Here is a 19,282-nt window from a genome sequence, read left to right as displayed (position 1 = left end):
ATCTTCACAATCAGTTTATCACCAGAGGCACGCACAGTGTCAATGCACTAGTGACCAGAAATACAGTCAATTCTTTCCTTCCGTTTAGATGCATTATTGAGATCACGCGGTACATTCATGATAATAACAGTGGCTTTGCTTATATCACTACCAGTAGCACTGCTCGAGAGGCTGGGAAAATTCAGATCATAAGTTGACATTTTCTCATTAACTTGCAAAAGATTCTGTTGAATTCTGTTAAGCTTAGAAGCTATCCTGGAGTAAGCAACTGCTGGAATACACGGAATTTCGGCTGAGGAACGGATAACAAAGACAGGCATATCCTCAGGAGCACTCTGATTTTGAAAAAATTCTAACATGTCTTTCAAATGATTCAGAGCTGCGTTTGAACTCGTGCGTGTTGGATAGGGCACGGTCAATTTTGGCAGCGAATCCCACACCCATTTCACCTTGAACTACGATTCAATACTGACAAGACTTAGGGCAAGACAGCTGCATACTATCCTCCTACGCCCCAGTCTATGCAAAGCTTTACTCTTTACACCCTTTGATGAAGCAGGTAGCTTGTGGGGGAACTTCAGTTTGCATGAAGTTCCGGTTTTTCTTAGTCTTTCCAATGAACTCTTCCCACCCTATTCAGATTTAGCTGTATTAAAGCTGTTAGGATCCTCGTTTAGCACTCTCTATAGAAACCGTACAGATGTTAATGTTACGTCTAGTTTGATATTGTCTCAAGAGAGGTACCATCCTTATTGCTCTTCTTTTTCTTTTTTTTTGACATTGCTAAGTTTTAATTCAACCACAAAATGGGCAGTATAGGTAACGATTGATTATAATTATGGAGGTGAAGGTAAAGAATTGCTTGTATTGTACATGTTGTATGTAATTAATAATATTTATTTCTAACCCACTTACATCAAAAAGATAAATAGTGGAGTAAAAACTTGAAAAAAAAAACGGAAAACAAATAAAAAAAAAAAAGAATGTGATACAAAAAAAAAAAAAAAAAAAAAAACGAGAGTCAACAATAGACATTAATCATACAAACGGAGTATATGCATCATACAATTTGGATGCATAAAGTTTCCCTCTGATGCTACAAATTAGGGCCCCACCGATATGGATTTTTGGGTCCTGACACCGATGTATCGGTAGCGTGTTAATACGATACGATATAATTTGCCGATAAATTCCCCTCAGGGAAAAAAAAATTTCACCCATTGTGGAGTAAAACACAGTGAATGTATGTCACAAATTGTGACATTTTTTTTGTTCTTGCCACCTTTTATCCAAAAACGTATTCCCCTACCCTACCTCCACCACTATTACTTTTTGGTGTTCGCCCTCCCCACCCGAAAAATTTCCAGCGTGCCCTCATGTTATGTTAATATAAATTAATTATTTCAGGCTCCTCTGTTCTCCATAATGGAAGACCGGTCTTACAGTCATACGGGATTGATCTAGATAATCTAGAAGAAGGTGATAGGGTGGGAGTCATGCGTACCCGAGAAGGTGACCTTGTCTTCTATGTTAATAGCTGCTCACAAGGCGTTGCGGCCTCTAATATTCCAGGTAATCTCTACGTTGTACTTGATCTTTATGGTAAATGCTCTCAAATAGCCATAGTTACTGACAGGGAACAACATGCTCATCTTTTTTTGTACCACCAAGCACAGATTCCAATCAAGTACATGAAGCATCAACTAGTCAAGGACCAAAATTGAGGGATACTTTAAGATTCCATACACGTTGCGGATCTCTTGTCAAGTTGTCTGCCAAAAGAAGGACTGGTGAAAGGCTTAAACCATCGGATGAATTCAGTAATGAAATTGTGATGACTCATCACCCACTTAAGGATGATGAACTTTTTGAAATAAGGATTGATAGGCTGGTAAGTTGCTTTATTCTGACTTTTAGCTTACCATATTTTCAGTTTTTGGCGTTGTAATGGACATTTTTTCTATTGGTGCTTTTCTAATTCGATTACGCTGTCGATCAAGGTTCAGCTTTATTAATATTAAATTAAAAAAAAAAAAACTATTTTTTTTAACTGAAAGTAAGGAGCGACATTAAAGCTTAAAACAAACAGAAATTACTCCGTATATGAAATGGGTTTTCCCCTCCTCAACGCCTCGCTCTTTACGCTAAACTTTTTAATTGTTGTAAAAAGTAGAACTGTGGCAAAAAGTCAAACTTTAGCATAAAGGGCGAGGGATTGCGGAGGGGACAACCCATTTCATATACGGAGTAATTTCTGTTCGTTTTAAGTTTTAATGTCGCTCCTTACTTTCAGTTAAAAAACTTTTTTTTTTATTTAATTTCTGAATGTTTTTGAATAAATGCATGTTTGATTTTGGCTCTCCGCACATAAATCATTAAAATGAAATTTGCATATTAATTCTCTTTTTTGGCTAAATGGCTTTCTCCTAGTTTTGATCAGACGATTATGAGAAATAAGGGGTGGGAAAGGAGACCTAGTTGCCCTCCAATTTTTCGGTTACTTAAAAAGGCAACTAGAACTTTTAATTTTTAACGAACGTTTTTATTAGTAAAAAATATACATAACTTAAGAATTAAATTACGTAACATACTTTTATATTCTTATTTTTTTATTATATATAAGAGGGGGTTTGTCCCCTCGTTAATACCTCGCTCTTTACGCTAAATCTTAAGTTTTGTCCCAATTCTTTAAGAATGATCCCTGAATTAGAAAGGCCGCAGAATAAATAGTTGAAATTACTAAAAATTCCTTAGCATAAAGAGCGAGGTATTTATCTCCTCCTAAATACCTCGCTCTTTATGCTAAAGTATTTTAGAACCCCTCATATGTGTAATAATCTCTGTTCGTTTTAATTTTTAATGCTACTCCTTGCTTTCAATTGAAAAAACTTTTTCATGTTTATTTTTTCATTGCTTTTTTATAGTAATGCTAGAAAATCCCGCACTCTTTTCATTGAATTTCTCTTCCCCCATGCACATAGCCCTCTCCCCTCAACCCCACCCCCAGACCAAGAAAATTCCCCTGAAAACGTCTGTACACTTCCCAATAACCCTTACTGTATGTAAACACTGGTCAAAGTTTGTAACTTGCAGCCCCTCCCCCAGGAGCTGTGGGGAAGTAAGTCATCCCCAAAGACATATTTATTATGGTTTTCGACTATGCGGAACAAAATGGCTATCTCAAAATTTTGATCCGTTGTCATTGGGAAAAAATGATCGTGGGAGGGGGCCTAGGTGCCCTTCAATTTTTTGGTCACTTTAAAAGGGCACTAGAACTTTTCGTTTCCGTTAAATTGAGCCCTCTTGCAACATTCTAGGACCACTTGGTCGATACGATGACCCATTGAAAAAAAAAAACTACAAATAAACACGCACCCGTGATCTGTCTTCTGGCAAAAAATACGAAATTCCACATTTTTATAGATAGGAGCTTGAAATTTTTGCTGTAGGGTTCTCTGATACGCTGAATGCGATGGTGTGATTTTCGTTTAATATTCTATGACTTTTAGGGGGTGTTTACCCCTTTTTTCCAAAATAAGGCAAATTTTTCAGGCTCGTAACTTTTGATGACAAAGACTAAATTTGATAAAACTTATATATTTAAAATAAACATGAAAATCCAATTCTTTTGATGTATCTTTTAGCATCAAAATTCCGTTTTTTAGAGTTACGTTTACTATTGAGCCGGATCGCTCCTTACTACAGTTCGTTACCACGAACTGTTTGATTATCTCGCAGTATCCATGGAGTTGTGTTTCATACTTCCAAATAAAGCACTTAATGTCTGAATACAATCAGGAGGCATCAATGTATAACAGCATTATTCGTAATAATCGAGAGCTACTATTAACTGTTGTTCAGTTAGTGGCCAATGATCATATTACAATACGACATGTGTTTTCTTTTATAAATATTTTGGTTGTCTTGAATTTCATTTTCAGTTTTGAGATTTTGCCTTTTCGTGGACTCTCATGGGAAGGTTTTTATTTTATTATGTTTTGATTCTTCTCCTTTCGTAAATATTTTCTGTACTATGAAGTTTTATCCTCCAAAACTACTTTAGTTACGATCCCATGGTAAGCTAGACTCTGGGATCTCAGAAAATGAATTAAGTAATTGGTGCTGGGACCTCAAGAGATGTTACGACAGCTATGAGCCATGGGTCACAGTTGTAGAGCAACACAATCGATAATGTCTGTCAAATTAGATTTATGCCCTCTGAAGATGTATGTAATTTCTTAGACCCTGTCGTGTCATTTACTGAATTTAACAAGTGAAAATATTGAGATAACGGGTATAAAATTTAAAATAAACAGTGGACAAAACAAAATACAAAAAACGTAACGACCTTTAAATAATAAAGAAACGTGAATATTTAGACTTCTCGTCTGGGAGCCTCTATCAACAGAAAAAAAAAAATGAATGAAGCTAAATTAGACACAGTATATAAAGAAAAGAAAAACAAAAATAAAACTCACATCTTAATAACGTCCAATATCCAATATTGGAAGTTATTAAGAAATGAGTTTTATTTATTGCTTTCTTTTCTTTTTATTTTCCATTTTTCCTTTTCTTTGTATATTGTGTTTAATTTAGCTTGATTCATTTTTTTTTTCGTGGATAAAGGCTTCTAGATGTGAAGTCGAAATATTCGGATTTCTTTCTTATTTACAGTCTGTTGCCTTTTTTGTCCACTGCTTTGTTTGAAATATTATACCCGTTTTCTCTATATTTTCGTTTGTTAAGTTCTAAAGGTGTATCAAAGTCATGGCTGCTCATCTCTACCAAACTTAAAATAAATCACTTAGATTCTGTTATGGATGAGAATAACAAGAATGTAGTCTCTCACAGAGGCTCGATTAGGCATATACACGCAAGACTATAGCTGTTACTTTTCACCAAATTATTATTGGATAAATTGTACTAACCTGTCGAGTAATCAGGCGGATAAAAATTTATGTTGTCGAATAAAGTTAAATAAAGTGCAGACAATGAAATAGAAATTGTAGGCTTAGCTCTATTCCCCTTCTTGACAGAGGTTGAAACGATCCTGGCTTCTGAAAAGGCACGTTTGGTCCTTGAAAAGGACACTAGAACGTCCAATTTACGATGGGATGAGCCCTCCTAACTGTTTATGATGACACCTTCCGTACGAAGGATAGGAAAGAAAGAACAATGATTGAGAGGCACTTGGCTCTTTACTTAGCCAAAACTAGTACGCTGCGTCTGAAAGCAGCACAATATGTTTCCATAGGTAAAATGCTAGTTGATGGACTTTTGGCTATCTCGGAAAGGAGTTAGGTTATGAAAATGAAACTTTCAGGGATAAGTCTAAAGGCTAAAGTATGTCCCGGGAAGGTATTTAGAAGTACCCAACTCCACTCCTTCTCCCTCTAGAGGGCCCTGACCTTTGATAACCTTTATAAATATGTGTGTTATAAAAGTGAAACCTTGCAAAATACATCTTCTGCTTGAATGAAGTACAATAAAATTGTTTTTAGCTTCACAACTTTGCTCAATTCCAGTTTATGAGGTTTTAAAGATATGCAAATACATTTCCTAAATTTTGAAAAAAAACATTGATATGGCTCAGAATTTTTCTCAAATAACAGGAATTGCATTTTCAAAACTAAAGACAGAGAAAAGGCAACTGGTAACTGAAAATTAAGGTAAAATGTTGTTTTGTCAACATTCAATATCACCTGTCATGTAGGCAAACTTCAGGTCCCTCTAGAGGGAGAAGGAGTGGAGGTGGGTACTTCAAAATACCTTCCCGGGACATACTTGAGCCTTTAGACCCATCCCTGAAAGTTTCATTTTCCTAACCTAACCCCTTTCCGAGATAGCCAATGTCAATCAACTAGAATTTTTCCGTTTCCATAAATATTCAGTCTTCCCCTTGAAGGCTTAGAGTGTTCCTAACAGTTTGCAAAGTCTGTAATTCAAAGTTATTTTTGCAAAGTCTGTAATTGTGAAGCAGAGATCTCTAGCTTTGTCTGTTACGCCTTTGCCCGTGATTCTGGAATAGCCCAATCAATAGTTAGACCTGGAATAGTTACACCTGCCGTGAATATTGAACCAGGTTCTTTACATGTCATCTTTACTTTTTTCAGCGAGCGAGGAGTTTGCAATTCCACGCCTATTTAGGAAGAACGTTTTCTGTCCTTCGACGAACATGGTCAAACTAAATCAGGCAATTTTTTTTATATTAATATGCAAATTTGGTGACAGTGTGGTGGAATTCCGGTGTTACTGACTATATTTCCTCTACTTGAGACCTGTTGGTTAAATGTATTACCGCGATGTGTGACAATGTATTATGTGTAAACGTAACCAAATTTTTATTTTACTGTTTATGCAACATTCTTGACAATAGCTTTCACCTTAGTTCACTTCAATAGTGTTATTTTATCTTCTTTTCTTTTCTTCATAATAGAAAAACTGATGGTTTGTTTTTTATATAATCTTGGAGGTTTCCCGCGAAATATTTGGGGTACCGTCTTAATGTTGTTGTTTTACTGTTTTATTTATTTATGTTTTTATATTACGCTGCATGTTGACAAATGGTCAGGGAGTATCGAAGTTGGTGTGACGACACACGATCCTTCAACTCTCAGCCTTCCAGCCACAATGACGAACCTCCGGTCAGGGACTATAATGATATCTGGCTATGGTATTCTGACTAATGGACGCTGTATACGGCATGAGTATGGTCAGATGAACTTGGATGAACTGAAGGAAGGGGATATAATCGGTAATTGTTTTGTCTTCTGTCAATATAGATTAAAATGATATACCTTAAATTGACTTTCCATTGTTTGTCCAAATACTAAAGTAGGGACATCCTTTTTATTATAGAAACTTCTACAATAGCATTTTCTTCAAGTAGATAATTCTAACGTGGTCAGGAGGTGTTGGGGTTTGAAGGAAATTCTAGAAACTATTAAAATATAAACCATTGGTTGGATTACAACGTTAGAGAACAGCACCATAAAACAACGTTGAACAGCACCAACGCAAAAATCTTTTAATATGAGTAAAGCAAGGCCTACCCGGTGGTTGGGGGTCCTGATTCTGTCAGGTCCAACACTTTTGGGATACTGTGTGGCTAATAAATATCTATGTATTACCTCCTCAAAATTGACTCTCTCTCAAATAAAAATATATATGGGACGAAAATAATCTTTGAAAATTTTATTAGAAGTGTTTAGAGGAGCTCAAATGTTACTCATTAGTGGTTTAATCTGAATTAAGAAAACTATTTATGAAAGGAAAAAACTATTTCCCTATTGAATGTCCTGACAAGAATAGACGGGGTAAAAAAAAGTTAAAGCCGTTTCGGTGCTGTGAGATGGACTAGGATCTCTGCTCCCTCATAAGCTCTTTTCTCCGTTCCTATCTCTGACAAGGAAACCCTGCTTGTGTGGCCTCAGAGTGGCATCAGGTTCAACCTTTCATGAGTTTTTCCAAAGGGGTGCTGGGTGACCTTGAGGATTGGCGCCCCTCGGGAAAATTATTGCCTAGTACACGACAAAGCTTTTGCACTGGATTCTGAATAATGTTTAATTCTTCTGGGTTTGGTGTGTTTTGGTGGACTTCTTTGGGTTGAAGAATCTCTTCCTAGCTAAGTTACCTATTGTGGGTTGCCTACCCGTAGTAGTATAATGTTTGTAAGCATGAATATATAAATAGTTGGAGGTAATAGGCTTGAGATTGCTTGTGCAGGATTTAAATTCTGGTTAATAGAAGAGCCTCAACAAGTGTCGAAAACCATATTGTGACCAAGGTGGGCCTGGGATTGCACAAAGCCTCCATATATCTGGAGGTCCCAGGGACTTCTTGCGTTCCGGTTCTATACCGGGCTATGTTCTTCCTGTATACTTAAAAAGATGTGTTAGTCCCCATGCTGTATTGGTTCTGGGACCACTGCTTTTCTTGGGACCATAATAATTTCAATGATTTAAATGATATTAAAATCGCAACATGGAACATAACAACGTTAAAAAACAACTTTCATATCGATATTCTGGCTGACAGATTTAGACTTTTTAAACTGAACTTATTAGGAGTTTCAGAAAATCACATCCCAAGGGTAGAATAAAAATGGAATTACGTGATATATAGTTTATTTACTCAGGTGAGAAAGATAGGGTGGTTAGGCAGGGAACAGGGCCCGTGATGAATAGAGAACCTGCTAAGTCAAATTTAGGGTTAGGAGGCATTAATGATAGAATCCTAGTTGCTCTTATTATGACTAAAAATTGCAGGGTATCAGTTATAGTAGTATATTCCCTTGTTGAACCAATTAATGGAAATGGTAGTAACTCAAATGCATCTTACTTACAGATATAGGAAAAAATATATAGGATCTTAGGTAGAAATAAGGTATTTTTACAAGGGGTTTTAACTCTCTGTTTGGTAGAAACAGGTATTTGGTCATAAGTTAACATGGTATTCACATTATAGTAAGACAGCTAACCTTATTGATTGTTATTGTAAACCGAAGATTGGCAGGATCGATATAAGATACTAGGGTACATAGAAGTGATGTTATTGGTATTAAAAGTACAGATCACCATCTATTATGGTCTTCGGTCAATCGAAAGCTGCGATATAGGAAGCGTAATTACCTTCCAGGAACATTTACAGTTATTAGGCTGATAGGAACAGTTATGGGCTGATGGATCCAAAATGAAAATATAAAAGGAAATTTCCAGGAGCTGTTAAAAACTAAACTGGACAGTCGAAAATTTGACAGTGTAGAAGATGGTCGGAATAATTTTAGGAAAATAGTTTGTGAAGTTGCTGATATTGTCTTGTGGAAAAAAAAAACAGTTAGGAACATTAGTGAATATGCTTTATGCTTTAATAAAGAGAAAGAGGAGATTGTACAGGAATTATTTGACTGATAGATTACATGAAAATGAAATGAATGTAAAGGAAGTGAAGAAAGCCCAAAAATATGAATTAAGGAGCTGAGAAATGGAGGCTATGGATAAGATTGCTGAATATCTGGAAGATGCAGCCAGATGGCGTAATTGTAAAATAAAATACTGGCAGGTTAATAAATTGAAAGGAAATAGTCAATCTGGACTTGTTGCAGTTAAATATTAAGAACAGAGCCACAATCAGTGATAAGTAAAGAGGACGAATTTGTGAAGTAGGCTACTATAAATATTTAAAAATTATTAAGGCCCAGGTAATGGTACTATGGTAAACGAGTTTTTTTTTCAAGTATGGTTGTTATGAAGTTAGAGATAGATTTCTGAAAATTATGAATATGATTTTTGAAAAAGGAGAAGTGCTTAGCTAATTAAGGAAAACTTTTTATTAAAACCCACTATGAGAAAGATGGTAAGAGTGATTGTGGTAGAGGTATTAGCTTAGTTTCTGTAGGAAGCAAATTTATTAGTATGATGATACTTTTTAGACTTACAGAAGCTGCGGATAAAGTTCTAAGAAAATAACATTATGGTTTTAGCAAGGTAAAAGATGTGTCGATCAAATTTTCACTCTTAGATTGATAATTGATAATTGAGTGAGTCATCAAACCTATTTAGTCCTCATTTTTATAGATTGTGAGCATCGGTTTGATCCAGCTAATAGAATAACTTTAAGCAAAGGTCTAATACTTGCATGGTGTGCCAGATAAATAGATTGAAATAATTAGGGTTATTTACAAGAATAATTTTATTGCAATTATGGTAAGAAAGACTTTAGTAACTGGTTTTCTCTTAGATCAGGATTTAAATAGGGTCACATTCTGTCCCTGTTCACATGGATAATTTCGATGGACTTTGTCATAAGGAGCACAGCAAAGGCAGTGAGAGAACATGGAATCAATTGGGAAAGTAAAACCTTCCTAGACTTAGATTATGCTGATGATTTTAGCATCCTAGATGAAGGTGTTAGCAAAATGAATGAACAATTAGAGGTTTCGCGAGTTCAGGGTGCGAGCATAGGTTTAAAACTGATCATTAATAAGACTAAGTTGCTAAGACTTGGAATAAGTGAAGATGAAAACGTAATGCTGGGTAGCAAGAAGATTGATCTAATGGACAGATTCACCTACCTAAGTGGTATCAAACAGTTAGTGGTAACAAACTGTATTAAGGAGCGACCCGGCTCAATAGCAACCAAAACTCTAAAAAATGGGGTTTTGATATCAACAGCTACATCAAAAGAATTTCATTTTAATACTGATTTTAAATATATATGTTTAATCAATTTTAGTATTACGAATCAAAAGTTACGAGCCTGAGAAAATTTTCCTTATTTTAAAAAATAGGAGAAAACAACCCCCTAAAAGTCATAGAATCTTAAGGAAAATCACATCATCAGATTCAGCGTACCAGAGAACCCTACTGCAGAAGTTTCAAGCTCCTATCTACAAAAATGTGGAATTTCGTATTTTTTGCCAGAAGACAAATCACGGGTGCGTGTTTATTTGTTTGTTTGTTTTTTTTTCTTTTCCCCAGGGGTCATCGTATTGACCAAGTGGTCCTAGAATGTCGAAAAAGAGGGCTCATTCTAACGGAAATGAAAAGTTCTAGTGTCATTTTTAAGCGACCAAAAAAATTGGAGGGCACCTAGGCCCCCTCCCACGCTCATTTTTTCTCAAAAGTCAAAGGATCAAAATTTTGAGATAGCCATTTTGTTTTGCATAGTCAAAAACCATAATAACTATGTCTTTGGGAATGACTTACTCCCCTACAGTCCCTGGGGGAGGGGCTGCAAGTTACAAACTTCGGCCAGTGTTTACATATAATAATGATTATTGGGAAGTGTACAGCGTTTTCAGGGGATTTTTTTTTTGTTTTGGGGGTAGGGTTGAGGGAAGGGGAGCTATGTGGTAGGATCTTTCCTTGGAGAAATATATCATGGGGGAACAGAAATTCAATGAAAAGGGCGCAGGATTTTCTAAAATTACTAAAAAAAAAACAATGAAAAATAAACATGGAAAAGTTTTTTCAATTGAAAGTAAGGAGTAGCATTGAAACTTAAAACGAACAGAGATTATTACGCATATAAGGGGTTCTAAAAATACTTTAGGATAAAGAGCGAGGTATTTAGGAGGAGATAAATACCTCGCGCTTTATGCTACAGTATTTTTAGTAATTTCAACTATTTATTCTACGGCCATTCGGATTCAGTGGTCATTCTTAAAGAATTGGGACAAAACTTAAGATTTAGTGTAAAGAGCGAGGTAGCTAGGAGGGGACAAACCCCCTCATATACATAATAAAAATTTAAGAATATTACGTAAGCTAATTCTTAAGCTACGTATATTTTTTACTAAAACCGAAAAAAACTAGGCTTTCCCCACCCCTTATTTCTCAAAATCGTCTGATCAAAACTAACAGAAAGCCATTTAGCCAAAAAAGGAATTAAATGCAAGTTTCATTTAATAATTTATGTGTGGAGAGCCAAAATCAAAAATGTATTAATTCAAAAACGTTCAGAAATTACATAAAAAAACTAGTTTTTTTAACTGAAAGTAAGGAGCGACATTAAAACTTAAAACGAACAGAAATTACTCCGTATATGAAATGGGTTGTCCCCTCCGCAATCCCTCGCTCTTTACGCTAAAGTTTGACTCTTTGCCACAATTTTGCTTTTTAAAACAATTAAAAGCTTTAGCGTAAAGAGCGAGGGATATCGGAGGGGACAACCCATTTCATATATGGAGTAATTTCTGTTCGTTTTAAGTTTTAATGTCGCTCCTTACTTTCAGTTAAAAAACTAGTTTTTTTATGTAATTATTATTAAAGACGGAGGGTGCAGTGAAGATCTTAAAAGTAGAAAAGCCAAGGCTCAGGGTGTTTTTTTACAGTTGGAAAAAGTTTGGAAGAATAGGAAGTTAAGTCTTTGCGAAAAATTAGAGCTACTATCGAGTCTAATTTTTCTAATTTTTCCATTTTTTTAGCTCTAATTTTTGGATTTTGTGCAAATCATGGATATTGGTGAATGACTTGCTTTATGGTTGTTAGGTATTTTTTTTTAATTCTGACAATATTTGGCTGCTATTGAATTTTATTTATATTTTAATTTTGGTTTTTCATTGGTTTCTTTTTTTTCACATTGACTTTTGGCGTTTGTTTTTTTGGTTTTTTCTTCCGCATTTTCCATGAATGTTTGTTTTTGTTCGCGCTGATGAAGAGAGGCAGTTATCTTCTCGAAATATTCACTTTGTGTGTTTTTCAGTATTTTGTTTGGCCTTGAATTTCCATTTGGATCGTTTTATTTCTTTATATTAATGGTTAGCCTGGCATTTTCTGCATTATATGCATTTGCTTCAAATAGCTGATGGTACCTTCTGCTTAGGATCTAAAGCCAGACTACGCTATCCATGAAATCTAAATCGAAATGTTACTTATTGCCTGCTTCTACGCCATATCCAGATTCTGTTTTAATATGTAATCCATTATAGCTACAAAAAGAAATGGGGAAAGTACATATCCTTGAGAGACACCAGACCATATGTGCTTATAAACTAAATTTTAGAGGGAGAAGGGTTACCTGGTCTAATTGGCACTTCTAATGCTGTATAATATAAATGTCAAAACAAAATGTAAAAAAGTGGCAGCATCATTCAATTAGGAGGGTTCGGTGCCGCCTCTTGTTCTCCCCCTTATGGGTGCCCATGCACCAGACATTGTCTTGAAAAATCTGGTTGTGCCATTCTTGGTCTTAGTACAGCACTCAGCATCTTCATACAGTGGTATTATCATGGTCACCAGTTTTTCTGGCACGTCATAATCCTTGAAGACTCTCCGCAAGCATTCTCGGTCAACTGATTCAAATATCTTTTCGATTTCAATAAATAGTAGATACAGCTTCTTGTTCCATTCCTTTGATTTTTCGACAAGCATTCTAATTATGAAAATTATGTCAGAGCACGATCTATCGGCTTTAAAACTATGCTGCTCTTCTGGCAAATAGGTATCTAGTGCGTCTTGTACCGGTGCAATGTAATAGAAGCCAATAGTTTGCACGGGGCTGGCATAAGCTTTATACCTCTCCAACTATCACACAACATTGCGTCTGATGAAGGTGTTTCATTAAAGTTTTCCTAAAATTAGTAGGTACTTCTCCTATTCAGAAAGTCATCGTCTTCGACTGTATATTACCTCGAAATCCGTAACTGTCATATTTCAAAATTCATTTACCATGCTATCATTACTGGATCCCTTAATATTCTTCAATCCCTTTGGTATCGTCACTAACTCTCTGCTTTTAAAATAAAATATTTCTTTGCATCTAAATTGTCGAAATTGTTTCTGTTCTTTTCCTCATTCTTTCCTATATTTCATTGATGTTTAACCGATTTTCAAAAAAATTTCCCATCTCTCCGTAACACTTTCATTATCGCTAATTGAACCTTCTCGATTCCCCTTCTTTGTTCTTATTTTCGTAAGAACTATCACTCAAAACTTTTATTACAAACCCCTTCTTTCTTCTACCAAATTTGAAGTAAATTTGCTAATAGTTCTAGCATATATATATTCTTCGTTGCCATAATAGCACACAGCTATAAGCGGACGTCACACGGCAAGGAAATATAGGACATAAAAATGAAAATTAGGATCTTATCTAAGTTTTGTCTCTAAAATGTCTTCCGCTACTTTGCAAACAATTTTCCTAAAGTTATTCCATCCATCTTTTACGTTGTCAAGTTCTAGACTTTACAGTTTCATATCCAACTGTTCTTGAAGAGTTCCTACCAAATTATCATCTTGGAGTGTATGGAGTGTACCAACGTCATAAACACCAGGGAGATAGTTACCATTCCTGTAGTTTACCTTGTAAGTAATTCTAGACGCTAGTAGATGCTGATCTTTACTTTTAGCATCACTAGCGGCACTCCTATCCATCCTATATTCTTTTATCGTTCTTACCTCTAAATATTGTACTATGGCGGAGAGTGAACCAATAATAATAAAATAGCTAGGAAGAGTTTATCCATCCCTAAAAAACGAAAAAAAAATAGCAAAACACTGATGTGTTCTATGGATCAAAATACCGTGCAATGTTTGTGTCGTCAAATGGCCATGATTCCCCAAGGGGTGCAACGTTTCAAGGCGAACTTGAAGCGTTGTTTGTTGTCACGGTTATGGTTAGGTAAAGTTATGAAAGGTCTATCCCGATGCTACTATGAGACCACTTAAGAGCCTCAGCTTATCAAATCTATATGTGCTTGCTCGCCATATGGTAATTTGAGGGCGTGTTGATGATCTAGGAAGATGGTGTAGGTTGTTAAAAACTGAAATTTCACCAGAATCAGGATAAGCATGCGTTTATCATAATTCTGTAATCCTAAGTGTTGAAAGCATATCTTACTTTTTGAATTTTTCCTAACTTATAAATGGTGATGAGTAATCGATCTTAATCCTCCATATAATATATAAATCTGAACAAAGCTATGGAATCCTTCGCACATTTATCTCAACACCTTTGTTCACGTGTAATAATGGACTAGTTAGTGCAGAAGTGTATTTTAAGGAACTTCTTATTTTGGAAAAGACCATTTCATAAGTCCATCCCGTAAATAAATATCAGATTATGAAAGAGGGAGGGGCAGATCCCCCTACAGAAAAAATGGCTATTTTCTTGAAAATAAGCGTTTTGCAGTAATCTCTTTGGTTTTTTCTTTATTCTAATTTTCCTGTGCACTTCTACATTTCAACTTCTTTTTTTCAGGAATTATAAGAAAATCCAATGCTGAACTCCACTATTATATAAATGATGTTGACCAAGGAGTTGCATCAAAGAAGGTCCCTGCACGAGTGTGGGGTGTTGTCGATCTCTATGGTATGGCAGTACGTGTCACGATTGCTGATCCAGATAATAGAGACGAGAAAAATATGTCCTTGAGAAGAAACACACCATTGGATTTTGGATATGCAATCACCAATTATGGACGGTATATATTTCTGATTTTTTTATTTCGTTTATTTATTTATGAGCAAATCTTTGCCTCCATTTACTTAAAAATAGATTCGTGTAAGCCCATATTAATAGGGTAGTTGGGAGGAGTTCACGTGGACCTACTTTGGGAAGGGGAAACCCTTGGCTCACTCCATCTCTTGGAAATAACGAATTTTCATTTTTGAAAAGTTATTGTGTTGTATAATGCAGCTCTTTTGGATGAACCTATAGTCCAAATTATGACCCTGGAAAGTTTATTCAGACTACCTTCAGTAGTTCCCTACTTATAAGGCTTGATGGATTATGTACATATCGGTGCATTACCTGTTAAACTTGGTAAGTTTGGATCTAAACAATGTCAGAAGAAACTAACTCATGAGATTTTTTTTTTAATTTATGAAAGGTCTTCATAAAATCCCTTACAATAAATCTTTTATAAGATCCCATTTTCTTACCGGGTGCCAAAGTTCTTATGTACCGGATATTATGCAGGATATAATCGACCAGTTTAAGAAGACAGTTTTGGCTGCACATATTTTATCTCATTTGCTCATGATATCCTCAACCAAAGTAAGACTACTGACAGTATTTCTGAAATCTTTTCCCGCTTATCTAATAAGTACTATAATCTCGGCTTAGAATTCAATTCAGAAAAACACATAAATTTTCTTTTTATTTGCATTGCCGATTGATTATCACAGGCTATATCCCTTGGTATCTCAATTACTATGACCGTTGATGGCATCTCATACCTTAGCTACCTCTTCCCCTATCGACACTTCTGTTCGCCAAACTCGCTGTTTTTTTATCCCTCATATTTCTCGCCTAATATCTGCCCCCTATGCCTCAATTGTTTTCGTTTCGCTTCTAGTTTGAGCCATTTTGCTGGGTGATAATGATGCCGATTTCGGGTATGATAATAAGCGCATTTTCCTCTACCGATTGATATAAAAGAAAAGTTCTTGTTGTTTAAGTCATTCGTAAATCAATGTGTAAGTTATTTCTGCGGTTCTAAGTGTTTATCCCCCGGAAAATACCTCCCCCCCCCTCAGAAAGTCCGTTCCGCGGAAAACACTCCCTCCCCCTTTGTGGAAAATAAGGCTTTCCAAATTTGAGAATTTTATTTGAGTTTTTTAATGTTTTTTTTCCATAGGGTGAAGGAATTTTGGTATTTGTGTATTATACTCCACTCACTCAAGTTTACGCTGTGTAAAACTCGAGAACAAAGCGGTTTCTGTGTTAGTTTCTTTCAGTTTAGCGCGGGAAAAGACAAAGACAAGTGAAAGAATAGATGGGAAATATATAATTTAGGATATATATTTGCACATAAGGGGGGGGTGTAAAGCATTTGGACGGTTTGAAGTCAGAAAGTAATTTTTACTTAATAATATGCAGAATAACTGTACCTAACACATTTTGCATGGAGACCCGCTATACATTATCCTACCCCCCCCCCCTTAATGCGCAAATATATAGCTCAAATTTGTTTCTAAAGTAACGAAGAAACCGGTTTGTTCTCCAGTTTTACACGTCGTAAACTTGAGTGGGTGGCGTATGATACACAAGTACCAGAATTTTTCATGGAGAGAGAGCTGGATTTCCGGTATTATTTAAAAACCAACAGTAATATAAATTAAAAAAAAAAACAGTTTTTTATAACTGAGAGTAAGGAGCAACATCAAAGCTTAAAACGAACAGAAATTATTACGTATATGAAAGGAGTTGCCCCTTTCACAAGACCTTGCTCTTTTCCCTAAAGTTTTGACCTTTTGTCCTAATTGTTTAAGAACGATTCCTGGAACACAATGGCCGTTTAATTAGAACAATAAACTTTGTTCTAAAATTCTATAAGAAAAACTTTAGCGGAAAGAGCGGTGTCTTGAGGAGGAAACCCCTTTCATATACGTAATAATTTCCGTTCGTTTTTGGTTGAGGTTTGAGGTTGCTCCTTACTTCCATTTGAAAAACATGTTGTTTTTTATTTAGTTATTTACAGATAGTGTTTATTAATGGGAAATATACGGAACTAGTTTTAAGAAAAGTAAAGAGCCTCATTAAACTAAAATGAGCAGAAATAAAGTCAAATAATCTACAAAGTAAAAACTATGGAGTCTAATAAAAATAAAAGCAAATAGATATAAAACATTTTTTTCTATGGAAAAGACTATGTCAATAAAAAATGAACAGAAATTAATTTAAAAACTTTTTCTACGAATCAAGTTTGTCAAAGAATAGTAAAGAGCCTGGTTAAGCCGAAAATGAGTAGAAATAAATTCGAAAAATTTTCCAAGCGTCACACTACCCCAAATCACCATTAATAAATGAATTAAACCCAAAACAAACAGAAATTATAGTATTTCTTTTTTTTTAGTAAAGTGCAAATTATGTTCTGGTCTTGAGAAGATGTGGGTGTTTTCAGCCATACTCCTTTTAATTTTTGCACGTTTCGAGTTTGACTAGGCTATCTATTGTAATTTCTGTTAGTTTTGTTTTCATTTATAGGTTATCTATTGTAATCTCTTTTAGTTTTGGGTTTCATTTATGTATTAATAGTGATTTGTGGTAGTTTTACACTTGGAAGATTAGAAAAAGAAAGCCAACTATCCTTTCAAAGGATAGCTAAAGCTTCTTAAACTGTTTGGTGCCATATGTCTTAGCTTCATTTCGATGATTGTTCGCCTACATTTTTTTCTTCTTCAATTTTTTTAATTTGGCGCCCAGTATTCCCAAAAATTGCAGAAGTTCATATGGAAGTTTGTCAACAAAAGTGGATTTGTGTTTTTTTTTCTAAGTTTTTAAGATACTTTTGGTTGGTAAATTCCTCTTTTTCCTGTTCCTTAGTACTTTTCAATGAAACATAAAAAAAGAAACTCAGGATGACCTAGTCAAAATTAACAAAAATTAAAAGGAGTATTCCTGACAACACCCACGTCTTCTCCAAGACCAGAATATAATTTGCACTTTACTTTAAAAAAAAAACAAATAACCATGTACTATCAGTTTGATATACATATTCTGATATTATTCCTTATAGTGTTAATACTTTTTTTATTTGTTCAAGTCAAAATAGTGAAAACATTAAAAATATATTTTGTTTTCAGTAAAGTTCAAATTATGTTCTGGCCTTGGGGAGGTGTGCGGGTTGTCAGTGCTACTCGTGTTAATTTTTGCTTGTGTTGAGTTTGAATCGGTTATTTATTGTAATTTCTGTTCGTTTTGGGTTTAATTCATTTATTAATGGTGATTTGTGGTAGTTTTACGCTTGAAAAAATTATTTAAATTTATTTCTACTCATTTTTGGCTTAACGAGGCTCTTTACTATTCTTTGACAAACTTGTTTTGTGGAATTTTTTTAATTAATTTCTGTTCATTTTTATTAACATAGTCTTTATTCATAGAAAAAAATATTACATATCTTTCTGTTTGTTTTTCTAACAGCCTCTATCGTTTTCACTTTGAAGATTATTTAATTTATTCCTGCTCATTTTTGGTTTAATGAGACTCTTTACTTTTCTTTAAAAAACTTGTTCCGTATGCTTCTCATTAACAAATACTATCTGTAAGTAATTAAATAAAAAAAAAAGTTTTTCAGCTAAAATTAAGGAGCAACATCAAACCTTAAAACGAACAGAAATTGTTACTTACATGAAAGTGGTTGTCTCCTCCTCAAGACTTTGCTCTTACGCCAAAGTTCTTTTTTTTATAGAGCTTCCATGTCAATTTTTGGCCGTTTTGAGTTTGAATTGGTTATTTATTTTAATATCTGTTCGTTTGGATTTAATTCATTTATTGATGGTGATTTGTTGTAGTTTTACGCTTGGAAAATTATTTGGATTTATTTATACTCATTTTTGGCCTAATGAGGCTCTTTAGTATTCTTTGACAAACTTGTTTTGTGGAATTTTTTTAAATTAAGTTCTGCTCATTTTTTATTGACATAGTCTTTTTCATAGAAAAAAAAATGTGTTTAATGAGACTCTTTACTTTTTTTAAAACTAGTTCCGTATATTTCCCATTAACAAACGCTATCTGTAAGTAACTAAATAAAAAAAAAGTTTTTCAACTGAAAGTAAGAAGCAACATCAAACCTAAAAACGAACAAAAATTATTACGTATATGAAAGGGGTTGCCTTCTCCTCAAGACCTCGCTCTTTACGCTTAAGTTTGTTCATAGATTTTTCACACAAAGCTTATTGTTCTAATTAAACGGCCAGCCACCCATTTCTCTATATTGATTTCTATATTTAGGAATAAGTGTCTTGGAATTTTGGATGTTTATCTTCGGGTCATAACCAGTAAGTCCGTTTGTAGGGTAGACTGCGGATGGACTTTTCAGAACAGGTTTAGAAGGGCA

General features: G+C 34.8%; 1 protein-coding gene across 1 annotated transcript in view; it reads left to right on the top strand.

The window, feature by feature from the left end:
• The first annotated feature begins 1,738 nt into the window (after positions 1 to 1,738).
• Positions 1,739 to 19,282, top strand: part of LOC136032205 (neuralized-like protein 4) — a 74,345-nt gene continuing 56,801 nt past the window's right edge. Inside the window, exons 1-3 of the mRNA XM_065712412.1 lie at positions 1,739 to 1,891; positions 6,572 to 6,754; positions 14,701 to 14,923. Coding sequence (XP_065568484.1) covers positions 6,631 to 6,754; positions 14,701 to 14,923 — 347 coding nt within the window. The 5' untranslated portion in view covers positions 1,739 to 1,891; positions 6,572 to 6,630. The remainder of the gene's footprint in view (positions 1,892 to 6,571; positions 6,755 to 14,700; positions 14,924 to 19,282) is intronic.

Source organism: Artemia franciscana, chromosome 10 (genome assembly GCF_032884065.1).
Source record: "Artemia franciscana chromosome 10, ASM3288406v1, whole genome shotgun sequence".
Taxonomy (NCBI): domain Eukaryota; kingdom Metazoa; phylum Arthropoda; class Branchiopoda; order Anostraca; family Artemiidae; genus Artemia; species Artemia franciscana.
Note: the sequence above shows the minus strand (reverse complement) of the source record. Positions and strands in the feature narration are given on the sequence as shown.